The 23,932-nt window shown below is 36.9% G+C and overlaps 1 protein-coding gene across 1 annotated transcript; it reads left to right on the top strand.

Annotated features, from left to right (window-relative positions):
- Positions 1 to 691: 691 nt before the first annotated feature.
- On the top strand, positions 692 to 11,674 carry LOC149787523 (uncharacterized). Its single transcript, XM_089973650.1, has 3 exons — positions 692 to 1,175; positions 5,804 to 5,988; positions 10,290 to 11,674. The coding sequence occupies exons 1-3, from the start codon at positions 937 to 939 to the stop codon at positions 11,201 to 11,203; spliced, it is 1,338 nt and encodes a 445-aa protein (XP_089829776.1). The 5' UTR covers positions 692 to 936; the 3' UTR covers positions 11,204 to 11,674.
- Positions 11,675 to 23,932: the final 12,258 nt, after the last annotated feature.

Below are 23,932 nucleotides of genomic sequence, written 5' to 3'. Positions count from 1 at the left end.
AAAACAAAGTCATATGGACAGCGTTCTTTTGCATACCAAGGCCCAGCAACGTGGAATGAATTGCCCACTGAACTTAGACACAAAGACACAGTGATCACATTCAAGAGGGCTATCAAAAACTCGCTTATTTCGACTGCAAGAACAAACTTAAAGACCTAATAATGTTTCCTACCTTAAATATTCTCAGCATGTTTTTTTAATGTTTTATAATTTCATGGTATTTGTTTTGTAATCATATTATTATATGTTTGTTATCTAATAGGTGTTGTCTAATGTTGTAAAGCACTTAGAGCTTCTAAAAATTAGGCGCTATACAATGTCCTCATTATTATTATTATTATTATTATATAGAGATATATACGGTACATAGTCTATATAGATATACATGAGGTACATAGTCAATATAGAGGTAAAATGGACATCTAGGATAAGTAATTTTAACACTTCTTCATTAATCACGATGTTTGGGTCAACATTTCTGGTGACTCTGAAAATGTATAATCCTTTAACATAATTAAATATAAATAACCAGATCGTAAAACACTAATCCAACCCCAACCCCAAACCTCAAGTTGCAATAACATATGCAAACAGGCTATTGCGTTTCAAATTACAAACTGCAGTAAAACATTCGATTCAGCTGCCAGCAGCAACCCATAATAAAGTACTTTTAGCCAAAAACTGACTAATGGAAAAGATAAGCCCGCTGCTCAGATCTGATCAAATTCTGGTGTGCATTTTGTAGGACTGGATATGTACTTTAAACGCAAGCTTACTGTAGTCCTTGTTCAAGGTTTTTCGTGTCTGTAGCACTGAAATAGCTCATCCTCAAAGTAATTTCTCAGATAACAGACATTCTAAATCTTCTGTGTTTTCAGAGAGATATTTCCTGAACTGAGGGAAATCAAGAACGTTTGGTTCTGTTAGCCGTACAACATGAAGCTCAACGTGCAGCGAAACATTTTTACGTTGGTTTTATTGACGAGTTCGTGCCTTGCAGCTCCTACTAATGGTCGTGGCGGAAACGAAATTTCTTATGGGGCTCTAAATGAGATTGCACTGGGAAACGAGGGGGAAGGAGAGGCCCTGCGGACAAAAAATGAAATACTTCCACCTCCTGGACAAGAGGGACAACCATCTTACCTAGTCCATGGAGAGGGACCTTTCCGTCCACCGTGAGTATCCAGCATGTTTCTCTGTCCCTAGAATTTAATCTTATGTTTAAAAAGAAAACATATTCAAATATCAAAATAAGTATATAGGCAGAATACAAAATAGTTAATTTGTATAATTTATTTTTACATAATTATTCATATAGAACTACAACAGGCTATATAAAAATGAATAAACATTTATTGTTTTACAACTGTGATATTTTGTCAATTTGTTGCAGGAACAATGAACTTTAATGCACTAATAATTGGATAAAAATTAAAATATTGGAGTAAACACCGGTCTAAAAGTGCATCTTACAAGCATGAACTAGTATTTGAGTGGGAAATGCGAAGTTCTGATAACAGGATATAACAGTATAGTTTTGTTCAAATATATTCCGTCCTTTTATTTTGGGAAATACTATCACCATAATCTGTGTGAATTCGATGTTAGGTTTCCTAACTTTGCTGAGATTTATTTTTAAATACTGTGATGGAATTCAATCAATATCAGATCTCCGAACATTATCGAGATTTATTTTGAAAAATCTAAAGTATATTTAGTCATCAAAATAATTTTATATTTACCGTTTTCATGAGTGGCTCAGTTGTTTGTTTTTTTTTTTGAACGACTCGCGACCAAAGGGTGCGGGTTCGAATCCAACCATCGGATGAGCTCAAGTAGACTACCGTGGTGTCTTTGGGCAAAGTAGTCCCCTCTATTTGTCTCCACACTAGATAACGTACTCGTGTTGAAGTACCTTAAAACACCAAACCAAACGAAGCCAATTATCTGGCGCAGTTAAAATTTCCTATGGATGTTTTACTCACAAATCTGCGATTGGAAAGTAATATATATATATATATATATATATATATATATATATATATATATATATATATATATATATATATATATCCTCAGTTTGTTTCTTATTAATTAAATGACAGCTTTGAAAATGTAATTAAGAGGTATGTGTTTTGTTCCTTCATTTTTGGTTCAGCAATGTAGCAACAACTTTAAGGGGCTTCTTTTCTTTAAATTCCATTTAAATCGACAGTTGTCATGTATGTACTTATTATTCATGAGCTTTGTTATTACAGATCAAATCGTGCGTAAGACTGGAGAGCCTTTAGAGTTCCAGAAAGTTTCCTTTTTGAATTTTGAGTCCATGTTGTTTGACAATGTTCCGCTATTTCCGAATCGCAAATAGGATGTAATTTTAAAGCCAGAGCGATATTATTTTTTTTAAAGAAATATTTTCTTAATCGGAACCACATGCCACTCATTTGTTGGCAGTGGGGGAGAAAACGAAACGTATCTCCACGATTACAAGAGCACTTTTGGAGTATGTTATTCTTTAGTTCGCAATTATGCTTGAACCATGACCTAATTCAGTATCAGAGCTTAATCGTGTGTTCAGACGGCAGTCTTGTTTTAGAGTTGGCTTTAAGTTACTTGTTATCTTGCAAACTATTTCATGTCCCCTCCATGCCCTCACCAAACCGGTCCGGTTTTCTTCAGCCTCGAGAAACGTGGCCTGACACATTGCATGTAAACTGCATATGCGAAGTTTTGATTGATTTAATTCATTAAAACTTGCACGTATCAGTTAATGTTTTCTTTCAATGACAGGAAGATAAGCTTTACAAAACACGTTGATGTGATTAGTTTACAACATTCACTAAAAGTGTTATATTGTGGTTAGCAAAGAAAACCTTAAACCTTAACGTCGATCATCGATCTCTTGAGCTAGATTTTCTGCAGTAACACTAAGGCCTATTATGTTACAAAACGTGACAGGCTTCGTTCAGATCTGGAAGTTTACAGATATATTAGCATTTACTGAGAGTTTTGTGATGTCAGTGAACTCCACATTCAGACCCCAGATACCGCTAATGTGTTAGAAATGTTGGAGAGCTTAACTGCTAAGTTCTTTGGTGGTGCGTCTTACCTTAATAACGACCCTACCCCCCCCCTACCCCCCCCCCCAATAACGATTAAACTCGCAAAATCGTCATTCCTTCTATACTTACGAATTGAGAAAGACAATATTGTCACGGTGAGGAGTGTAAAGAGCAAGACAAATATAACATCCCTTGTTTAAAGGGAACCAATATAAAAACAAGAAGGAATTTGGTTAAAAAATCAAAGACAGGTTTCCCCGTCTGATCATGGCAATGCCATTCGGTGAATGCGGTACTTGAGAGAAAGAATATATAAATTTAGCAAGGCGGAGGAAACAAAATTGTATTTAGAGAGTGATATTGAAAGTCTTTGTTATTTTTAGGTCAAAAAGGCAACATTTTGTGGGTGGAACGGAAAGTCGTTAAATGACAAGAATACTTCTTTTATCATTGGACTCAAACGGACATAATATTAGTTCTGGTGACCTTAAGCAGATTTCGAAAGTCACAAATTGATAACTTGTTTAGAGGAGTGGATATTCACTTATTTGTAAGATGACTTAGAAACCGTTACTGATGATATATTCTGTCATCGTTTGCTGTTGATAATAGTGTCGAGGGAAGCGATACTAATAACAACGAAATATGTATGCAAAGGACACAGAGGTAAGCACTTAATGAGTCTTTTGTGAACAGGTGTAATTAATATAAAAGTTTAAACGGATATGACCAATATAGACAAAATAATGGTAAAAATATTAAAGATTGTTAAAAAGAAATGAATGCAAATTATAGGTATTCCTGTGATTTAGAGAAATAGGTCACTGTCACCAGGACCGGATGTGATCGTGGGATAATGTAAAGGCATATAATTATTAATTTAGATCAGGATTTATTCCATTGTCCTCTAGATAACTTGAGTGTAAATTTGCACAAAATCTGATCTTGTCTTGGGCCTCTATAAGGCTTCCACATACTATATTTGATTACAACCTAATGTCCTTTATTTGTATACAATACGATTTGATCACCAAACACAAATGTATCCCTCTCTAATCGGGTCTTGGATCCTTCTCAGGACATCTAAGTATCTAATTAGGTCTAGTTTGGTTCAAAGTTGTTGAGATATCTTACTTACAAGTTCAGTTACAATTGCCTTCGTCCATATATTTTAATAGAATTTCAATCTATGACCTAGAAAGTTGATTCAAAGTCACCAAAAGCAAACTGTATCATGGAATCTAGCTAAGATATCCGTGTACAACTTTTGGTTTAGCTCTCTGATCTCATATAGGTAATCTCTTGCTTAGGTACTGCTGTTCGTCAATTCACACAAAATATCGCCCTGTGACCGACCTTCAAAATAAGATCACATTCATCAGTCCCAAAAAACGTCTGGGGACCTATCAGGCGCCGTAGCGGACAAAAGCTGATCCAATGAGAAAGTTGCAGTTGAATTTTCGGTGTCGTATGTCTAGAAATCCAATATCAAGTGTTGAATCAAACTGTGTGTCCTTAAAGTTACATTTTCTAGATCGAGATGTTAGATTTTATATGTTGAATTATACGGTGGTGGTTTAAAGTTCTATTTCCTATGTCGACATTGTACAGTGTATATTTTTAATTGCACAGTGGTAGTTGAAATTTCAACATCATATGTCGAGAATCCCTAATTCACACGTTGTATGTAACTGACTGTGATGAAAGTTCCATTTCATATGGCGAGTATTTATTTTTCATCTGTTGAATTTCACAGCAACGAGAAGCAGCCTCCTTGTTTAAAAATAACGCGGTCCGTTCACTAGAGCGACCTCTAGCGAAGAAATTCATAGTAATTCTCGACCTGTGAATGGTAACTTTCAAACTGTAAATGCATGAAATGTAATGGTGCCTCATAATTGAATACACGAATGATGTGTTTTAATACTCGATATTATTTTGAACTGTTAATGTGGACGTTGTGTAATGTTACTTTTAACACCAACACATCATTTCACCATATAAAAATGACAATTCTGACAAGCACAATAAAATGTCCAATCACCGCTGTGTAATTCAACAGATATGGCCTAAAAACTCAACATACGAAATGGAACTTTCAGCACAGTCAATGTTATTCAACATGTTAAACTGAAACTCTCGACATATGACATTAAAATTTCTACAACCGCCGTGTAATTCAGAAGATACAATCAAATATCTCGACATTGGACATATAATTTTCAACCAGCGCTGTATAATTCAACAGATGAAATTTAAATACTCAACATATGAAATGGAACTTTCAAAATAAACTCTTTGAACCAATACTTAAATTAGGAATTCTCGACGTTGAAATTTCAACCACCGCCGTGTAATTCAAATGACACAATCTGAAGCCTCGACATAGAAAATATAACTTTCAGCCACTACGGTTTAATTAAACAGATGCAATCTAAAATCTCGACTTAGAAAATGGAATTTTAACGACAAGTATTTTTGATACAACAGATGAAATTGGAATTCTGGACATATGACATTAAATTTTCAACGGCAACGTTCTGATTGGATCAGCTTTTGTCCGCTACGGCGCATCATAGGGACCTACTCAATGTAAATAAATATCCCAGTTTATCTGATTTACCTCAATAGTTATAACAATAATTTGCTTACAATAAAAGTGTGACCGACGGACGGACAGCACAAAACCAATATGCTTCAGTCACGTATAATTTACACAGGATAACATTGTATATTTTAAGGCCTCCAGGACCGTTGAAACTGTACATGCCTGTCATGCAGAAAGTAATGGTTCCCCAGGTAACCATAGCTGACTTTGATTTCCTCGATCAAAATGGCAACGGTCTAATAGACAGCACAGAACTCGCCATTGGTTCCAATTTGCCCGGATTTGCAGACCATGCCTTCAAGATATCCGACGTCGACAGTAAGTTGTTTTGATGATCTCTGCGGTTATTGTGATGCTTATCCCATAATGTTTCTGCTCGAAAATTGTGGCGTTTACATCAGCTTTATTAGAGGATTGAGAGAAAGATCCTTGTTTATTATCTGGACAGTGCAGATAAAAAGCCCAATCATATTCAACAAACGACAAGCTAGTCAAGGTAGCAATTAGTTTCGTTTTTAAAGAAGCACGTTTATTTGTCATTTTTGGATTAGTTGGCCTAAGTTTACTTCATTTCGTATTTTACATGACGTTGATCAGCATATTTTGTTAACTGCTGATTTGATTTGAATAAACTGTTAATTGTTTGCAAAAGAAAACAGTGGTGCGCATTACAGAACAAACTTTTAAAATTTTCTTAATTTGACACAGTTTTCTTTTTAAACTACCATATACATATATTTGTATGACTATATGGTCTTAAACTAAGTGAGAGAAAGAGTGAAAACTATAAAAAAATTAAAATAAAAAATATCATTTATTTTCCTAGAAAAATACAAAGTGAAAATTTAAAATGAACTTACAGTGTTGTGAATTAAATCCTAAATAGTCTTAAAAGTTCTATCACGGGTACAAATGTATGAAGTTACAATTGAATTCCAGCGATGCTTCAAATAAATTTCAATATTGAATGTGTTGATGTGTCTGTAGTCTCGAACGTGATAATGTGCCAATGGTCTGTTATGTGGCGATGTGTTTACAGTCTTTTGATGTATCGCAATAATATAATCCAAAATGTCCTTGTCTAAATTCGCTACAATTCCAGATTAATGTCTTAGTCCAAGAATATTGTTGAGTACCTTGTAATTCCAGCAAATAATATTTTGAATAAATAAATCCACCAAAAATAAAACTGAGTAATTTTTGAAGTAAACACCATTGATATAAAAAGATAAAACACAAAAATAAAGCCAGAATATAGGTCAGCCAGACCTTCGACTTCTAACAATCTATCATGATGGGTAGGGAGGGTGGTTTTTGCCATAAATTAAAGATATTGTTTACGTTAGTGATTATATACTCCAGAAAGAGTGAATTGGAACATTGCAATGTTACTGGAAATGTAAATATGGTGATTTACCCTTAAACCTGTGTCATGTCATGTAATAACAACTGCATTGTCTTGAAATTCGATATTACAAACCGTTAAATGCTCATAAAATCGTTTACAATCTTACTTCATATGAATTCATCACACTCAGAAATATGTATATCACACCTAAATTTCCGTCCAAATCTGCATTTGAATAACATGAAGCTTAAAGACTTTGTCAACTGACACGGCAAAATATGTCTGCAGCCATGATGACCGACGCTAGATCACATGTCCGGTTCCACACAATAAATTGTCCCGTATCAGAGTTTTAATTAAATTTAGCTTATTCATTGTATATGCTGACCTCCTTTGATATAAGTATAGGTATATTTTGACATTTTAATATTGTATTCTTCTCTTTATGCTATTCAATGCATTTTCAATGCTTATCATTTGTGTTTGGTTACCCTTCACCCGTGCCTAGCAGGCTTGTTTGCCACTTAAATGGCTTTGATCTTTGACGGAAAGGACATCATACAAAATGTTTATATATTTGCTACTGATTGAGTATAAACCGACAAGTGATGCTAATTAAAAAAAAAACAAAACATCAATTTGTGCCACTGGTTGAAGAGTATATTTTAGGCACAATCCGACCTGTTTGGCGTCCGGGGCAAGCAATGTTTGGTCAGAATTATGTCATGACTATTTTCCCAATATTACGACTCTATGGTCTTAAAGTCAACAATATACAGAGCGAAAACATGTTTTGTAAAATTTAATAAATAATATATTTGCCCAGAATGCAAATGAAAATTTAAAAAGAACTTACAATATTGCGAATTAAATCCCAAATAGTTTTGAAAGTTTTATCACAGTCCTAATGAATAAAGTTTTAATTAAATTCCAGTGGTATTCGAAATAAGATCCAGCGCTTAATGATTTGATGTGCTTGTAGTCTTGAATGTACTAATACACCAGTGGCCTGAAGTGTTATGTACTAACAGTCTTCCGATTAATCACAAAATGTAATCCAAGATGTTCTTGTCTTAATTCACTATAATTCCAAACTAATGCTTCTGTCCAAAATATTATTGAGCATCTTGTTATTTCAGAGAATAAAAATCTGATTAAATAATTCCACTCAAATCAAAATCTGATCACTACAATACAAATGATTTTGCTAAACATGTCAAATGCAAAAATAATAACTTTTTAAGTAAATAAGATTATATAAAAAAAAATAACCAAGACAGAAAAGAAGACGCAGGATGGTAGTTCAAAGTTCATTCTAGAAAATTATAATACAATCTGTTACTACAATTATAATAACGAATGTCGTAAACATCATGTTCATCATGTTCTTCCATGGGGAATATCTATGTTCTAGACCAACATCAAAATAAACGTTTAATTTTATTGATAACGATCCTAATATTTAACCCACACACTCATAGGGAAATATTATCTATGTATTATTTCTTTACCAAAATATAGGTTGCAAGTCAGATACACAATGAACATGATTTGGACAAGGTTAAGTCTAAAATACAATTACACATAGCATATAATCATCTAGAAAAAAGTAACAAATACAAATTAAATGTACATAGCACAGAGGGGTATAAATAGGAACAAAATTCGAAGATCGGCAGATAGCTGTCGACAGTAAAAGCGTCCACAGATACAACGCTGCATCAAATTACTGTCTTGAGGCAGTGAGAAAATCACATTAATAAGATAATAAATAGTTATAAAAATAAGATAAATCGATGAATTTTGTTTTCTTTATTATCAAAGTAGACTGAAATTACACCGTGGGCTATCCATTTCTTGCTGTATGATAAGATTCGGATTATTAACACACACACACACACACACACACACACACGCACACACACACACACATAATACGTTCTCACATAATTTCATATTTTAGTCGTAGTCCCTTTCATTAAGCATTTTATCACAATTTTTTGCAGTCAAGATAAAAAGGACATGAATTGAAGCATTTCTTAGAAATTATTATTGCATTTTATTAAATAAAGTTTGCACGTAACCTCAGTCTCGCACATTGCTGAAGAGAAAGGAGAAGCAGAAAGGGACTTTTACTTTTAGCTCGCATTCCTGCAAATTAATAAGAGTGGAAACTACAGTAAAATATTATTCTAACTTTAATCACTGAACCTCCAAAACGGAAATTAAAGCTATTTTCAACTGCAAGCACTCGTTTATGGTTATTGTTGACTAAGTTTATATCGGGTATACATTGATCAAATGGATCACAGTCAGTTGCAAGCTTCTCGATACTTTGATAGCATAAAACGTGCATTAAGTAGCTTTTCACTGTAATGGTAAAATATGTCAGGTTTTAATTGTATTAAACTATGGAAAGCGAGAGGGAGAGCTGAAATGTGACTGAAATTAAAAGAAGCAATCTGGATATGGTCATGATTTAAGAAAGGCTTGATAAAGCGTTTCGAATTATAGGCTGATTATACCTCCATCTTTGTTTGTACACACCCTCTTAATTTCAATAACGGAACTATTTAATGTGATAAAAAGTGCACAGAATTTAGTCAAAACATTCATTGATTTATAATTTCTAACATGAATATGACCAGAGCGGCCCTAACACTGGCATTTTTTGCGCCTTTCATGCTTAACGAACTTTCCATACTAATACGGCGCCATGTTGCGTACACTATGGGCAAGTTGATTTCCTTAGACAACATTGTGACGTACTTCGTTCTATTAGGTCACTGCCGGAAAATTCCGTAAAATACGATAATGTTGAGAGTTTAAAGTTATATCCTTTGCACACGTGTACTTAGAAATTGCACCGCTTGTAAAATCCACGTGAAAGGCAAATTGGTAATTGTCATTCTTTCCCTTTGCTTGATTCGACATTGTATATATCAGAAGCACACGGCATACAATTTTTCTTCTGTGTACATACATGTGTAGTCGTACATTCACCCCTTCGCTGAAAATGGACTTGTCAAGGAACTCGAAATGACTGGCGAACCGAAAAGTTCCGATTGGCACGATATACGTATGAGATAAAGGTGTTAGTGTCCCACCTGGGCATAATCGTTTTTGAAATTATAAATCAATGAATGAACTTACTATGTTATGTGCATCTTTTTATCTCATTTGTGCTTTTCTTCTTTTAAATCGGTTGAGTACAAACAAACGTGGAGGTGTAGTCAGACTAAACACATTCTCAGTGAACTTGTACTTCCAGATGACGGATTTGTGAATGTAGACGAATTTTTCCAGTTTCCAATGACTTGGCAGAGAGTGGTTGCAGAAGTCCGGTTCCAGGAAGCTGCACATGGAGGTCTGACTGTTAATACACAACCCCCAGAAGAGACACCTGAACCAGAGGAAAAAGGTGGAACGACTCCATATGACTCGCAAGCTGAGGAAAGCAGTACAATCGCGGGAGTGACTGTAGGTAGGGATCAGATGTCTGCAACTGAAGCAGTTTCGGACATTGCTGGAGAAGGAGGAGAAGCAGAAGGGGAAGCTGAGAGCGAGGGACAACTTGTGGGTACAACTGGATCGGCAGGTCAGGTGACAGACGCGGGAGGAATGTCAGCCGAGAAAGAGATGGGGGCATCTGCGCCTGCAAGAGGTAATGGAATGACCAATGGTCAGACGAGTGGCAGTCAGGTATACGTACCTGAATCTCAAACTGATGGGGAGATTCAGGAAGTGGTGGAAGAGGAGGCTGGAAAACCGGAGCCAACAGTTGGGATAGAGAACACACAAGTGGCTGGTGCCACCTCTGGTGAAGTCGGTACACGGTACAGTGCAGGTCAAACCGGACGACTCCAGACCCCAAGGGCACCGGATGTGGGACCCTCCGACGGGGATGGGGGTGAACATCAAGATCAGGTAGGAACTAAAGAGGACGGATTAAGACCTTTCGATACAAACGGTTATTATGAGAGTCAACATAAAGCATCATATTATCCCGCCCATCCAGTCAAATCGATGTCTGGATACATATACGCACCATACATGAAGGAAGCTGCTGAGCCCTATGCCAAAGGGTACCATTCTTCCATCCAAAGCCGACGGACTGGAGACAGCTCGGAGGAAGAACGTGGAGGAGGAAGTTCATCAGATGAAGACGAAGACGATCGGAAGTAGAACTTCTTCAAGCCCATTTATCTTTGATTAAGAAAATGTTAGCAAGTGGTTCGTTTAGATGAATTACTGCTTTTTTCAATTCGTTCATTTTAGTCCATCGCTTTTCATAAAGTCACTTAAGGTACGAAAATGCAATTCTTTGATACATAATGGATGTGAATAGATAAAAATGACAGAGTTACCTTCTTTTCTTACTCAAGTCAGAGCATTGTGATTCGTGATCCAAGGGTCATATGTCCGATATCCACCCATACCAGCCCTAGTTGGCTGTCTCGGCGTGTACTTGGGAAAAGCACTTAGCTCTCATTTCGTAAACATGGTATAACCAATAATGTGTTAAGCTTCCCGTTGAAACCAACAAAAAGAAAACTTTGCTCCAGCCACTGCCTGTACACCATTGGGTGGGGACAGATTGGAACTGGAAGATACTCAGTCATGTTGTCAAGTGTATAATAAATGAATTACAGTGTTCCCTCTTACTTTTTTCCTTTTCTTCATGAAACATTTATATAAAGTGCAACCTAACTACCTGCCATAACATTTCCAGCATTCAAATGAATTTATGTTCGACGAAAACCACTGTTACCTTCAGTATTAGTATGCTTCATTTGAATCTTATCTAACACTTTTCATGTACGTACAACTTTAAACCCTACATCTCTCATTGTAACTGCTAATCCTTGACGCTATATACAAACACTAATTGGTTGCGGCATATTTACTTGACATAAAAATGACATAATGGTTTGATAAGCAAATGCTACCTTTAATTTTTTATGTAGTCAGCAAAATACGTACTTGCGACCGAATCTTATCAACCAAAAAGTACTTTCTACATCTTAACCTATATGTTATGCACTGACATGGGAGTCAATTGTTCCATGTTTACTTTGTTAACTTGTCAAAAAGACGATACTGAGCGTATATTGCCATTAAATACGAACATATATTTCTCTTCTAGCTTATGTTATCGTGCACCATTATTAAAGCATATATTTCATATCGATATCATAATGTCTAGTTGTTGTTTTGTGTGAAAACTTTGTTTGCAAAAGACGAATAGCGTAGAAAATCGCGTAAAAGGTTCACTCGACTTCTACGCAATTATCTGAGCAAATTGCGATAGCAAACCTATCTTGTATGATGAGTAAGTAATTGTAATTGTAATTTATTTTTGTAATTCTCGATGACAGACTGTGTGCATATATAGCTTCAGCAAAAGATTTTTTTCCGCAAAAGTGTTTTTTCTTTACCCGACTCAAATTATTCTGTTCTAATCTGGGTGCAACCCATTGCACTCACTTATCCACTTCCTTAGTTGGATGGGAAGGTAATTAATTTATCACGGTCTGTTCGTCAGTACCTCTTTTTGTACATATATACATACATGACTCAATTGATGATACATTTTAACTTGCATATCAAGTTCGGTAGACTGGAAAAAGCTGAAATTAAAATGTATTTACAGTAGCCCTGAATTGCGCCCTTTCGTCCAGCCAAATGATTTCGATATTTTGCCCATTCAAAGACGAATGGATAAAAATGGTATCGAAATAGTGCTTGCCTTCAGGAGTACGTTGGCTGAGCTTCCTTGTTTGAATTTGACTAGTAAGCTTAAATGACCTTATTTTCTATTTCAGTTCAGAACTTCAAGGACTGTCAATACCCCACGTCATTATTTGTCTCTGTCTGTCTCTTATAACAAGTTTAGTAATGCTGGCATTTAACATTTTATTTTGAGACAAGCTCAAAGTTTGCATTGATCACAGGATAAAGATCACATTTCTTTGAAGAAAAAAACTGTTAACTGATTAGGAAAAAAGTGCATCTACATCTGACAATACTGGTCATTACCATGCCCTCTGCAACTTTTATAAACGAGGGAAATAACATCTGCTCAGATTAAAATGTTCACAGTAAAAAAATATGAAAGGGATGCAATTGATAAATGCACTTGTCCCAGTTTCGTAACTCCAGATACATCTAAAAGGGACCAATATTTTAAGTACTTTGGACACACACACACGTGTGTGCCTCTGTGTGTGTGTGTGTGTGTGTGTGTGCGCGCGCGCGCGTGTATTTTACTCCATGTCCAAGCAAATTATTAAATTGCCTGGAGGACGAGGAGAACAGAACTTTCAAATCAGACTTTAAAAAATAAGGTGCAAGGAACGGGGTGGGATGGTAAAAAGTCAGGCCCTTTTCGCATAAAATGAACTGTTTTTCTCTATCAAACCTTCAGATGTTTCAGATATTTTACGGTGACAATTTCTCAAACTTTGCTGAGAGAGAGAGAGAGAGAGAGTAAAAATGAAACTGATATGCATCCCAATAGCGTCCTTTCACGTTCTTTGCGTAATAATGACTATTCTCAGCGAAAAAAGTGAACGTCGTAAATATGTTTTCGAACTGTTTTATAAGATTCTGTGTAGTCGTGGTCCGGAGATCATTGTTTTATTAGCCAACATAACTTCAGCTTTCAAATATCTGAAGTGAACCAAATTATTAGACAGTTTGATGCTCTTCAGTCATAGTGCGCAGTCTGCACAACACGAATATATAGACTTCATCTGATGGGCAGATCAGCATTATGGTAATAACATAGGTTAACCTAATATTACCCCTAAGCGGTCTCTGTCAGATCTTCACTTAGGACAGTGGATATTGGATTTTAATCATATTGTATGATAATAGCTCTTTTGCATTTATTTTACTAATCGAGGCTAAACAGGTCTACCCCACCCCCATGAATTTGTCTTCATATTATCTGCGTATGTTCATGTTTGAAATTTACCAGAGGCGCACCGCGAGTAGAAAATCTGATGTGGTAGAATAATTCAACCTAAATCAGTAATCAAAAAGTGAACGCTGTTGTTGGCGTTGTTAAATGGCTGCGCACGCACTGCAAACAATAATAGTAACAGTAAGTAATCAACGAAACGGCTACTATCATATTACGCAGTACTTGTGTCTAACAATCTGGCAAGCACACGCGGGTGCGGCGCAAGTACGTACATGATTTGCATCAATACTCGCGTGGCCACTATTACTAGAGAATCTTTGGACACAAGTGTAGCCATAAATACAAATACATGCAGGAAGATATACGTGAATAAATATAAGAAGACATACGCAAATATACTTGATTTGCATTAATGTTCGGGTGGTGAATAAATCGACCTGATAGATAATCGGTACACTGACGGTTACACCTACTGGTTATCTCATCATTTCGTCCACGATTTCTTCTTTAAAATTCACCTAAAAATTGTTCTGTCAACCGCTTACCTTCTTTTATCCATCGTTGTTCCATGAAATGCTCTATGATTTGTGTAGTAAAGCGCCCAAATGATGCTGAAATCATTGCAAGTGCAAGGAGCATTTGTAATTGTATCATAATATTTTCGTCGGTTGCTGTTATTATTTATCCAGCTCTGTTATTTTGTCTTCAATAACAGTGAATCCCCCCATTATTAAATGTCAAAAGCTACAATTTTGGAATGAATCTAGCTTTAACATAGCTTTATATAATTTTTTTTTCAGTCATCTTTAAGGAAATTAGCGGCAAATATTCAACACCCCTTTCTTTTTTTTTTTTTTGCGTCCGAGATGGTTAAATATTCTCGTTGGTGGTATCTTTGACTTGCGTATGGAAGAGGCCTATGCGTCTGCCGCCTCTAGCTGGGACACAAGTTCACACAACCGTCTTTGTTCGCGCAATTTGCATTTGTTTAATGGCTCGGACTGTCCTTAAAATCAGACTAGATTCTCTTTCTGTTCCAATCATTGCTGCTTTTGTTTCCGCAACTTATTTCGCTTTTTCCTTGTTTTCAAACGTGAGTTTGATCTGTGGTGTAATCGCTGTGATTCATTCCCGTTCAGTCTATCGCGAAGCAAACATCAATCTAATGAGTTCACAAATGTTCTCAAATGTAGCTGTAACTGCGAAGAAGTTTCAACCAGTCTTGGGAAGCTTTATTGCGCCGTTCAGCATACTCGCCTAAGACATTATTGTCGGTGTACGTTATATACATCAAATGAATTAAGCCAGCGCAATACTTGGTTGGCCAACCATTCAAGTCAATAATGAGGAAACTGTTCGGGTCAAGGGTGACTTCCGCGAGCATATTTCGAGACTAATCCCACGAGCAATCAATGGCAGGAACTTCATCGACAGTGGAATTAAAATTAACCGAGGAAATTTTGCTTCTTAGTGACGACTGAAGCACGATAACACTTTTGATCGTCCGCTGATGAGATATATTATCCATGAATTGAACGCAATAGATCTTACACGTGGATAAAGAAATGCCAGATATATCATCACAGGACGTAAGCAGGCTAATATTTCGTTAGAATGCTACTAAGTGGTGGGAAAAGTGCATTAAAAATAATGTGCCACATTCCCCACGGTTATTAGAAAGGTGAAGCTGTCGCTGAAAAGTTAGCAAGCATGACAAAGATCAAACACGGGACCGATCGAGAGTGGTTGGCCAAACAAGCGTTGTTGCAAATTTACATTACCCGAAGGATGATTTCCCATGGACGTTTTGAAGTGAGGAATCGCAATGAAATTCACCAGGCTCACCTTTTATTTCTTTCACGACCATACAAGAAAGTGTTAACCATCGTAGATGTTGCTGGTAGATACAACGAAGCGGAACGGTTGACGTCTAAATATTCAGCAAACACCAATTCCTAAATTAAATATAAGTATGAATCCGGTTCGTTTTTTGTTGACCAATGATACCGACATAAATTCTCTCTCTTTCTCTCTCTCTCTCTCTCGATTGTATGACCCGGTGTGAGTGGATACATAAAACACCAACAGAGAGCTGAGCACTATTGTGAAGAAATAATGTAATACGAGACGCCTTAGACAAGAAAAATAACAAAATTTAATCAATAACAAATAATAGCGACAACTCCAATTCATCCTAAGTTATGTAAACATAATTTAATAGCATTGTCTAATTTGGATTTATTTCATCATAATAACGAGTAGTGAAAAAAGCGCAATGTCCACGACTGATTGCATCACCTTCCTCTTTTGACCCGTTTATCACACGTCTTCCCATACTCTCTAGTCTTCCTATTCTGAAGGCTTCATCTCTTTCTAGACTTCCTAGTCTTTTATTCTGAACACGTTATCTCTTTGGACTGGTCTCTCCCGGAAAGCTTAATGCTGCTCTCATTCAAAAAGTGTGCGTCTTAGCACTAAAACATGTCTTTTCTTACAAGACAGCCACCTGGTCCCATTTTTCTTTTTTAACGAGGAAAGCACTATTCCTTTTAGGATTCCTCGGTGCCAAAATTCTCCTCTTTCGGGAATTTTCGGACTGAAGAATTTCGACCAAGGTCGTCATTTTATATTCACATTACTTCCAAAGCGTACACCTTAATTTACTCTGACCAAGCGTACGCAGCGGTTCCTAAATTGTTTCCCAAGATAGAAATTTCTTCCGTCAGATTTTGGACAGCCTAGAATCTCCGGATGACTATTTGACATGGGTTCATATCAAGCGGTTATGGTTGGCAGCTCAAATGTTTACTTTCTCAGGACAGCGTTGCAATGCCCCGGTCAAATCTCAATGAGTCGTAGATGCTGGCCTTTCAAGTTTAACACTGACATGGGGGGGGGGGGGGAGAAAAGAAGAAAGGTAGAAGTGGCCTTCACAAAGACTTTTCTTGCTTAAATGTCATAAAATTTTAATTCTCAATGCATTCAACTTTAAGGTTCAATACTTATTCAAAATTCGACACTTAACACACACATACACACTAACATATATATATATATATATATATATATATATATATATATATATATATATATATATATATATATATATATGCACATCAGCACATGTAAGACTATTTAAAGGTGAGGCAATCTAAGTTGTTTTGTCAAAATACCACGGCAGCTGACTTTGACACGTCTTGGCATGACTGGAACTGTGCTTTAAATGTATGACAAATAATTCAGTCGTATGTTGTAGGCTAAAAAGAGGTGCTATGTTGAAGATGAACAGTTAAAATTTAATGAGTTCTCAAGATATCCAGAATTGATGAATAATCGCTTTATAACATATAGCCGCTTGTAAAGACGAATTATGAGTAATTTTGAAGACTTAGTGCCGTTTGCTGAAACACATAGCAGAGGTACTGAATGGAAATAATAACAATATTTGGAATTACACGCTAATGTTTCTAATACTTTCAGCTTACTGACTGTTCTGCGCATCATTCAATAATATGACTGATGTTTGGAGATGGGCTTACAATGATGATATAATTTGTTTACTTATTATATCTGGTGTCGAGGGTCTTACAAATGGTGGTATTTTCAAGAAGTGTGTCGTTGTTCTACAGGTATAGATGGGGGGATTCGGGTTTCCTGCTCCCTTCCCCACTAAGAACACAAAAACATACACACATAAATGTACAGTCACTTGTCACTTGAAATGTGACCATCGATTTATTCTTGCACACTTTTTGGGGAATTATCACATTTTGAATAAAAAGTCACACAGACATTTGCTTTGGTGCCTTTTCGAAAAAAGTCAGAGCCCTTAAAAATTTTCGAAAACTGCCCCCCCCCCACTCCCCTTCCACCAAGACCTGACCTGATCAAGCCCTGTTCTACTTATATGTGATGATACTTGATTTTATGGGGTACATTTCCATCATATATTTGACTAAAGTCAGGCCAATCAAAGAGCGGTGCAATTAAATTGTTACATGTTATACTTCTTTCTTACATTACGTTAGGGGCCCCGAGTGGCCGAGTGGTCTAAAGCGCTGTCCGTTACGGATCACTGCCATCTCACCTCTGTCTGCGTGGGTTCGAGTCTCGGATTCAGCCAATGTGGGTATGTGAGAAAGCTTGCCAGTAGCTTCTCGTGGGTCGGTGGTTCTTTCCGGGGTTTTCCCGGGTTCTTCCTCCACCATTAATACTGGCCGCCATGTATAGCCTATCGTGTGCTGAAAAATGGCGTTAAACCCTACAACAACAACAACAACTACATTACGTTAAGGCATATAAGCATATATAACTACTGATATTATGTTGATCTTATGCCGCATGATTTTTAATATGATTAAATTCATGTAATCAGCTGTGAGAAAAGTTTGTAAGTCTGGTAAATTTTATAAGACTGGTAAGGTTTATTGCACTCCTCAGGAGCCTTGGGAGTTCGGTTGGTAGAGGTTCACGTTCTCAATCCAAGGGTCGCGGGTTCAATATCGTCACAGGCTAGCCAGGCTATTTTGTCGTAGTGAAAGGCACCTCTCTCCATTGACCTCGGTATGATATGACCAATGATGTACTACAAATGTCGGTAGCAAATTCCACGCCTGCTTAACAATTTACAAGAATATTCTTGCTTTTACTAGATTAATGAACCTACCCTGCTCTCTGCCACTTAATACGTTTTTCAAATTTCTTTATTTCTACAATTAACAAACGATTAAACATAGTTGAGCCTTCAAGATTGTGGAAAGCTAATAATAACATATTCTGTTTTTCTAATCTTGTTCGACGAGACTCTTTGATGGTTCTGTCATATCTGAGTCATACAAGAGTCTTGTCCAATGCTTTATTCAACTCTCTTATGACAAAAGACGCATTGGTCAGAAGCGAAACTATGATGACATTTTTTGCTATCTCAAAGTTTATGTAGTGATCCTTTGTGATAAAACAGTATTATAAGCTTAAAAGTGTATTCATTGGTCTTCACTATTAACAGATGCTGATGCAGCAGACGTGTCCCAATCAGCTAATGACTCTGCTCATGTTCACAAACTGTAAAGTAATCTCATCACCAAATTAATGTATTACATCACCCCATCTCTTCAGCCAGTCAAAGATATTTTCAGAAGTTTGGGAAAGTCTCGTTCTGGCATTACAAGGAAAACTCAGTCGGTTATGTTTTGCACGCCCTCGTTTGGCGAAGGTTTCACGAATAATTGAAGTCTATTTGAACGAGACAAATGACCCGACAGTAATGAACGACCATGTAGAGCGCACTCAACTTCAACATCCAGGAGGTTAATTCTATGCCCTTTTTTTAAACACTTATCGCATTAGCGTTGATATGTTAAACAAAGTATATATCACTACAACGATCTTTATGCACGTGCTTATAAACATGTTTACACTTTGGGACTAACCAGTCTCGGTAAAAGGTGATTGCGGGTAGCTCATGTAAATCCAATTAAAATAAACCGTCCTTCACGTCGTTTTCCATAAGGCCAATGCACCTCTACCAAATTATAAAGGCTACACAAAACCTTAATCGAGATAACAGCCTCATATGTTTTACCTGTTAAGCACTGATCAGTAATATAGACCTATCTTCAGATCGTTGGAGAGCTTTATAATGTGTAGAACCCGATGTGTGCGTGTAAGAGATTTAAGCTCTTCAAGAATAATCACCGGACATATATATAATGTATAGAGTGGCATTCGATTCTCACCATTGAAAGTTTTGCTCTATGGTCCAATGAAAGATGGGCTACTACTTCTGCGAAAGAAAATATCCCAAACCATCGAGAATGCGAAACGTCGGATCTTGAACATTGTCATAAGACCCGTAAGACTATGCTATTTCAGGAGAGTCTCAACCTTTCGAGCCTCGACAGAGGAAGTCTTTCCTCTTTTGCCTCCTGAACTGTGCCCCAGTCCTGTTTTGTCGATGTCAACCAACAGAATTAATGCATCTGTTGGTATTTTGACTAAATAGGAGCAACTTTCTACCTCAGTCTTGTCTCCTGTCCTGTCTGACATTTTGCGTTGTTTTAAGAGGCAAATGTGTTAGCTTTTCTTCTAACAACGACTTCCAATTTCACTCCGGATTTTGACAAGAAATTCTTTGGTTTTCCGTAATAAAGTCCCGGCCGTTGATAAGGACATTGCAGGGTTGAGCAAGTCTTAGCCGTCTTCTATTCGTAGTACAGGAAACCCATTAAGGACACGGAAAAAAACTTGTTCACAATGTGGTCGCAAATAGTTTCATACTGAATCTTCAATCTATGCGATCATCCAACAAACTCAGATCCAAGGAGACTTTTGCAACAGGTACACGTATATCCAATCGCAGATATAGCTGGAGGCTTTGCACGTGTAGTGCATAATTGAATTGGGTCATAAGATTTGGTACTATTTTGGTGCATGCCGTGCATATGCGTCCGGACTCATCAACGATCATGCACTTACATGGGGACAACCACGAACGAGGCACCGACAAAATCTTCTGGGACCAGCGGTTATAGTTGTGTGAATCATGTAAATGTTTAACGTATTCTAGATCAGCTTCAAAGATGAATCCGTGGTCACTTTTGCTGGTGTAATCGCACACTTGCTTTTGCACGTCAACGTGTATGGGATCAATCCAGTACATCACTGACCAACATAAAGGTTATTGGTATGGAGATACATGGTGAAACAGTTCGGGGCATCGGGATGTTTTTTTATTTTTTAATGTTTTTCTAATTTCATGTTGTTTGTTTTCGTAATAATATTATTATGTTTTTCATCTTATAGGTGTTGTGTAATGTTGTAAAGCGCTCAGAGCTTCTAAAGATCAGGCACTATACAAAGTCCTCATTATTATTATTATTATTATTATTATTATTTACATTCTGGGTTGTTGGCGTGCTCATATCTGTGACTCATCACAAATATACCGCTACGAAGAGAGCGTTCAATAAATAGATACTAGCACGTCGGTGAGAAATTTCGTCAGTGGCGGTGTCAGGAAATTCTCTAACACATTAACGAACAACACCTCATCAGTACGTAGATACACATTGTGATTGTCACCCAGGTTTGCTTTCAAATGCGGACCTAAGATTGTTTGCGTGCTCATAGTTTTGTCTGAATTGCCTTCACTTTACAGTGATGAATAAAACTCTCAACCGGTGGCAACTGAGTTTCAGCAAACTTGTTCCAGTCGCTCATGTACTCGTATGGATACCCACCTTTTCTCGTTAGTAGGTCAATGTTGTTAGGATAGTATCGACGAGTAATTGCGAAGTTCTACGCTGCTTGATTGTTCACTAATTTTTCCAAAGACGAATTCACTAGCTGTAATGAATCGATCAACTGTAAGGAATCGATCAACTGTAATGAATAGATCCAATACATCATGTATTCTTCCATGTTGCTGGGGATCACCATTATCGGTCACTTTGATATCATGCCTACTGCTTGTATTATTAAGTGGCTATCATACCCTTGTTTGCAGTGTTGGTTAGGCAGCTAAGCAAGATTCTTTTTCCATACATAGCGTGGCATCAATTCCGAACCAAACATGCCACTCAGCAACAACAAATCAATGAGTTCGTCCATGTTGTCCATGTGGAGAAAGTGCAAGCGGATAAACGCCTTTTTTGTTCTAGTGTTAAGTGCTTCAAATTTATTTAGTGTGGCACTAGTAACCTGTATGGGAAATTCCATATTACCAAAGTTGAGTTCACCCAGCTGGTCTTAGTATTTTCGAGGCATGTCTTGGGTATCACTAGAAGCACATAACAGAGACAAAAAATGTGCCATTCAAAACATCTCTTGTCAAAATTCTTCATGTTTATCACTAGTGGTCCTTGGTGAAAACCACTCCGGTGCTGGCATGTAAATTGATCCTTGAAACGGTTGATATGGCAAGAGATATACCTCGACACGGTCACATCTTTTCATCGCGAGCTTGCATTGGTGTATTACTCCAGTGTCTCTGGAATCTTTTTAATACTTTTGTCGATTTCATCATTGATCGCACTGGTGTCGCTACGGTTCAGGATTATATGAACACTGCTGTGAATCAACAGTGCTGTCATTTTAAATCCACATCCTTGTCCTTATCACCACATCCTTGTCCTTATCACGACAAAGCGGCATAACCAGATGCGCATTAAGGTCAGTAGCTGCTATAACTCCAGAGTGATCAACGTTTTCTAACACCGATGTGATTCGTGGAATCATATTTGTTAACAGTTGTTGGGCATCTTTCAGAGGCGTAGCTATGATATTTTGCGCCCGGGGACGAACTATAAAATTGGCGCCCCAGCCCCCTCCCCGTTTAATCACATTTTTGAATATTACCCTTGTTTACTTATTATAATGTAACGTTGTAAGCCTCATTTTGGAGCCCCTGTACCTTGGCGCCCGGGGACATATGTACCCTCCTGCCCCCCCCCCCTCCCCCAGCTACGCCTCTGGCATCTTTACCTGGTTTGTATGTGGGTGGAATAATTGCCACGTGATCTTCGAACTCACCACTACGCTAGTGAAATCTAATTCAGGCACCTCAGATCGGTCACGAACAGCTTCCGTAGCAACAGCTGATGCAAGAAGTTTGTTTACCCCAATGACGGTTTTGTTTATCGCAATATAAATCACTTGTATCTGAGGGCGTCTTTGTCGACTATACTTATCATTATCTAAATATAAAGGCTGCTCAAATTCTCTCCGATATTCCATTTCTCGGTTTTTTAATAAAGAAGGTTTTATCATTAGATAAATGAGCAAAACACGTATTAAGTAGACTTCCTTTACATTCTACACTTTCACATGACCTGACCAAGCCTGTACTGTGTAGCATCAATCTTAACTTTAGTCTGCATAATAAATTAACTAGACTGAGTGCACAATAAATAAACGAGATTAAGTGTGATCGAATCAGAAACAGCACACTGATTAGATTTCTTAGAAATACAAAGTAGCATATGTTGTTTTCAGCTGGGTGGTCGTTATCATGGATAATTTCACATGAAATTGTTTAAGAATCAGCTGGACTATGTGCCATCTGCTACTCCACATGAACTGTAAAACTGAACTGGATGTAGTTTAAATTTTAAGTAGACATTGCCAAATTCCACATAACTATCACATAGGATCAAAGTATCGTTCATCTATATTCGTATGGATGAAAGCATTTTATCAGACATTTCGATTCAGTGTCTCAAAATGTGTCAGTGATTCTGTGAATGTTTCATCACTTAAATGTTAGCAGGCTGTTCTATAAATTGTTCCTTGAATTTAAAGCCGTCTACGAAATTAATTTTCCTTGTAAATGAGATTTCTTTTTTGTCTTTGAAAATTCAAAACATTAACACTCTTGCTAAATAATATGGATTTCTCATTGTTGTTCGGTACGAACTTCGCCTCTTTTATTGAATAAATCATTTTCATACCCAGATAAATTTTGGACAGACCATGCTACCCCATTCAATATATAATGAACATTTAAGAATGTGTCAAATTCATTTTCAAACGTTGTCAAAATCCTCCAATTTTATATCGCATCTATCATACCAACAACTATATCAAACTTGTATTTTGATGGTGTATATACATGAATCCTTGCTGTATTTGAGTAAAGATCGCGCTACACAGGTAGGATAGCAGACGATTTTGTACGTGTGGGACAACTTCTTGCAAAATTGGAAACTTGGATTAAAATGCAGTATTGTTTTAAGGTACACATTTCCATATTTTATATAATCTATTTATTTGTATGATTCTAAAAGATGCATAGTAAATCGAATTTTATGGGTTACAGGTTCAAGAAGGTCATGGAGTGGGTCTTCATGTTGCCATTTAGAAAAATCATTTTCATGTCTTTATGTTGCCATTTAGAAATCACATTTTCTTGTGCATTTCGAGTCTAAATGTGGGATATTTTTGTACACTTTATGAATATCACTTAGGCAGAGCTGTATTCGTATATGTTT

The sequence above is a fragment of the Sinohyriopsis cumingii genome, chromosome 11 (genome assembly GCF_028554795.1).
Source record: "Sinohyriopsis cumingii isolate HCF-2022 chromosome 11, ASM2855479v2, whole genome shotgun sequence".
Classification (NCBI taxonomy): Eukaryota; Metazoa; Mollusca; class Bivalvia; order Unionida; family Unionidae; genus Sinohyriopsis; species Sinohyriopsis cumingii.
This window is presented reverse-complemented; position numbering and strand designations above follow the sequence as displayed.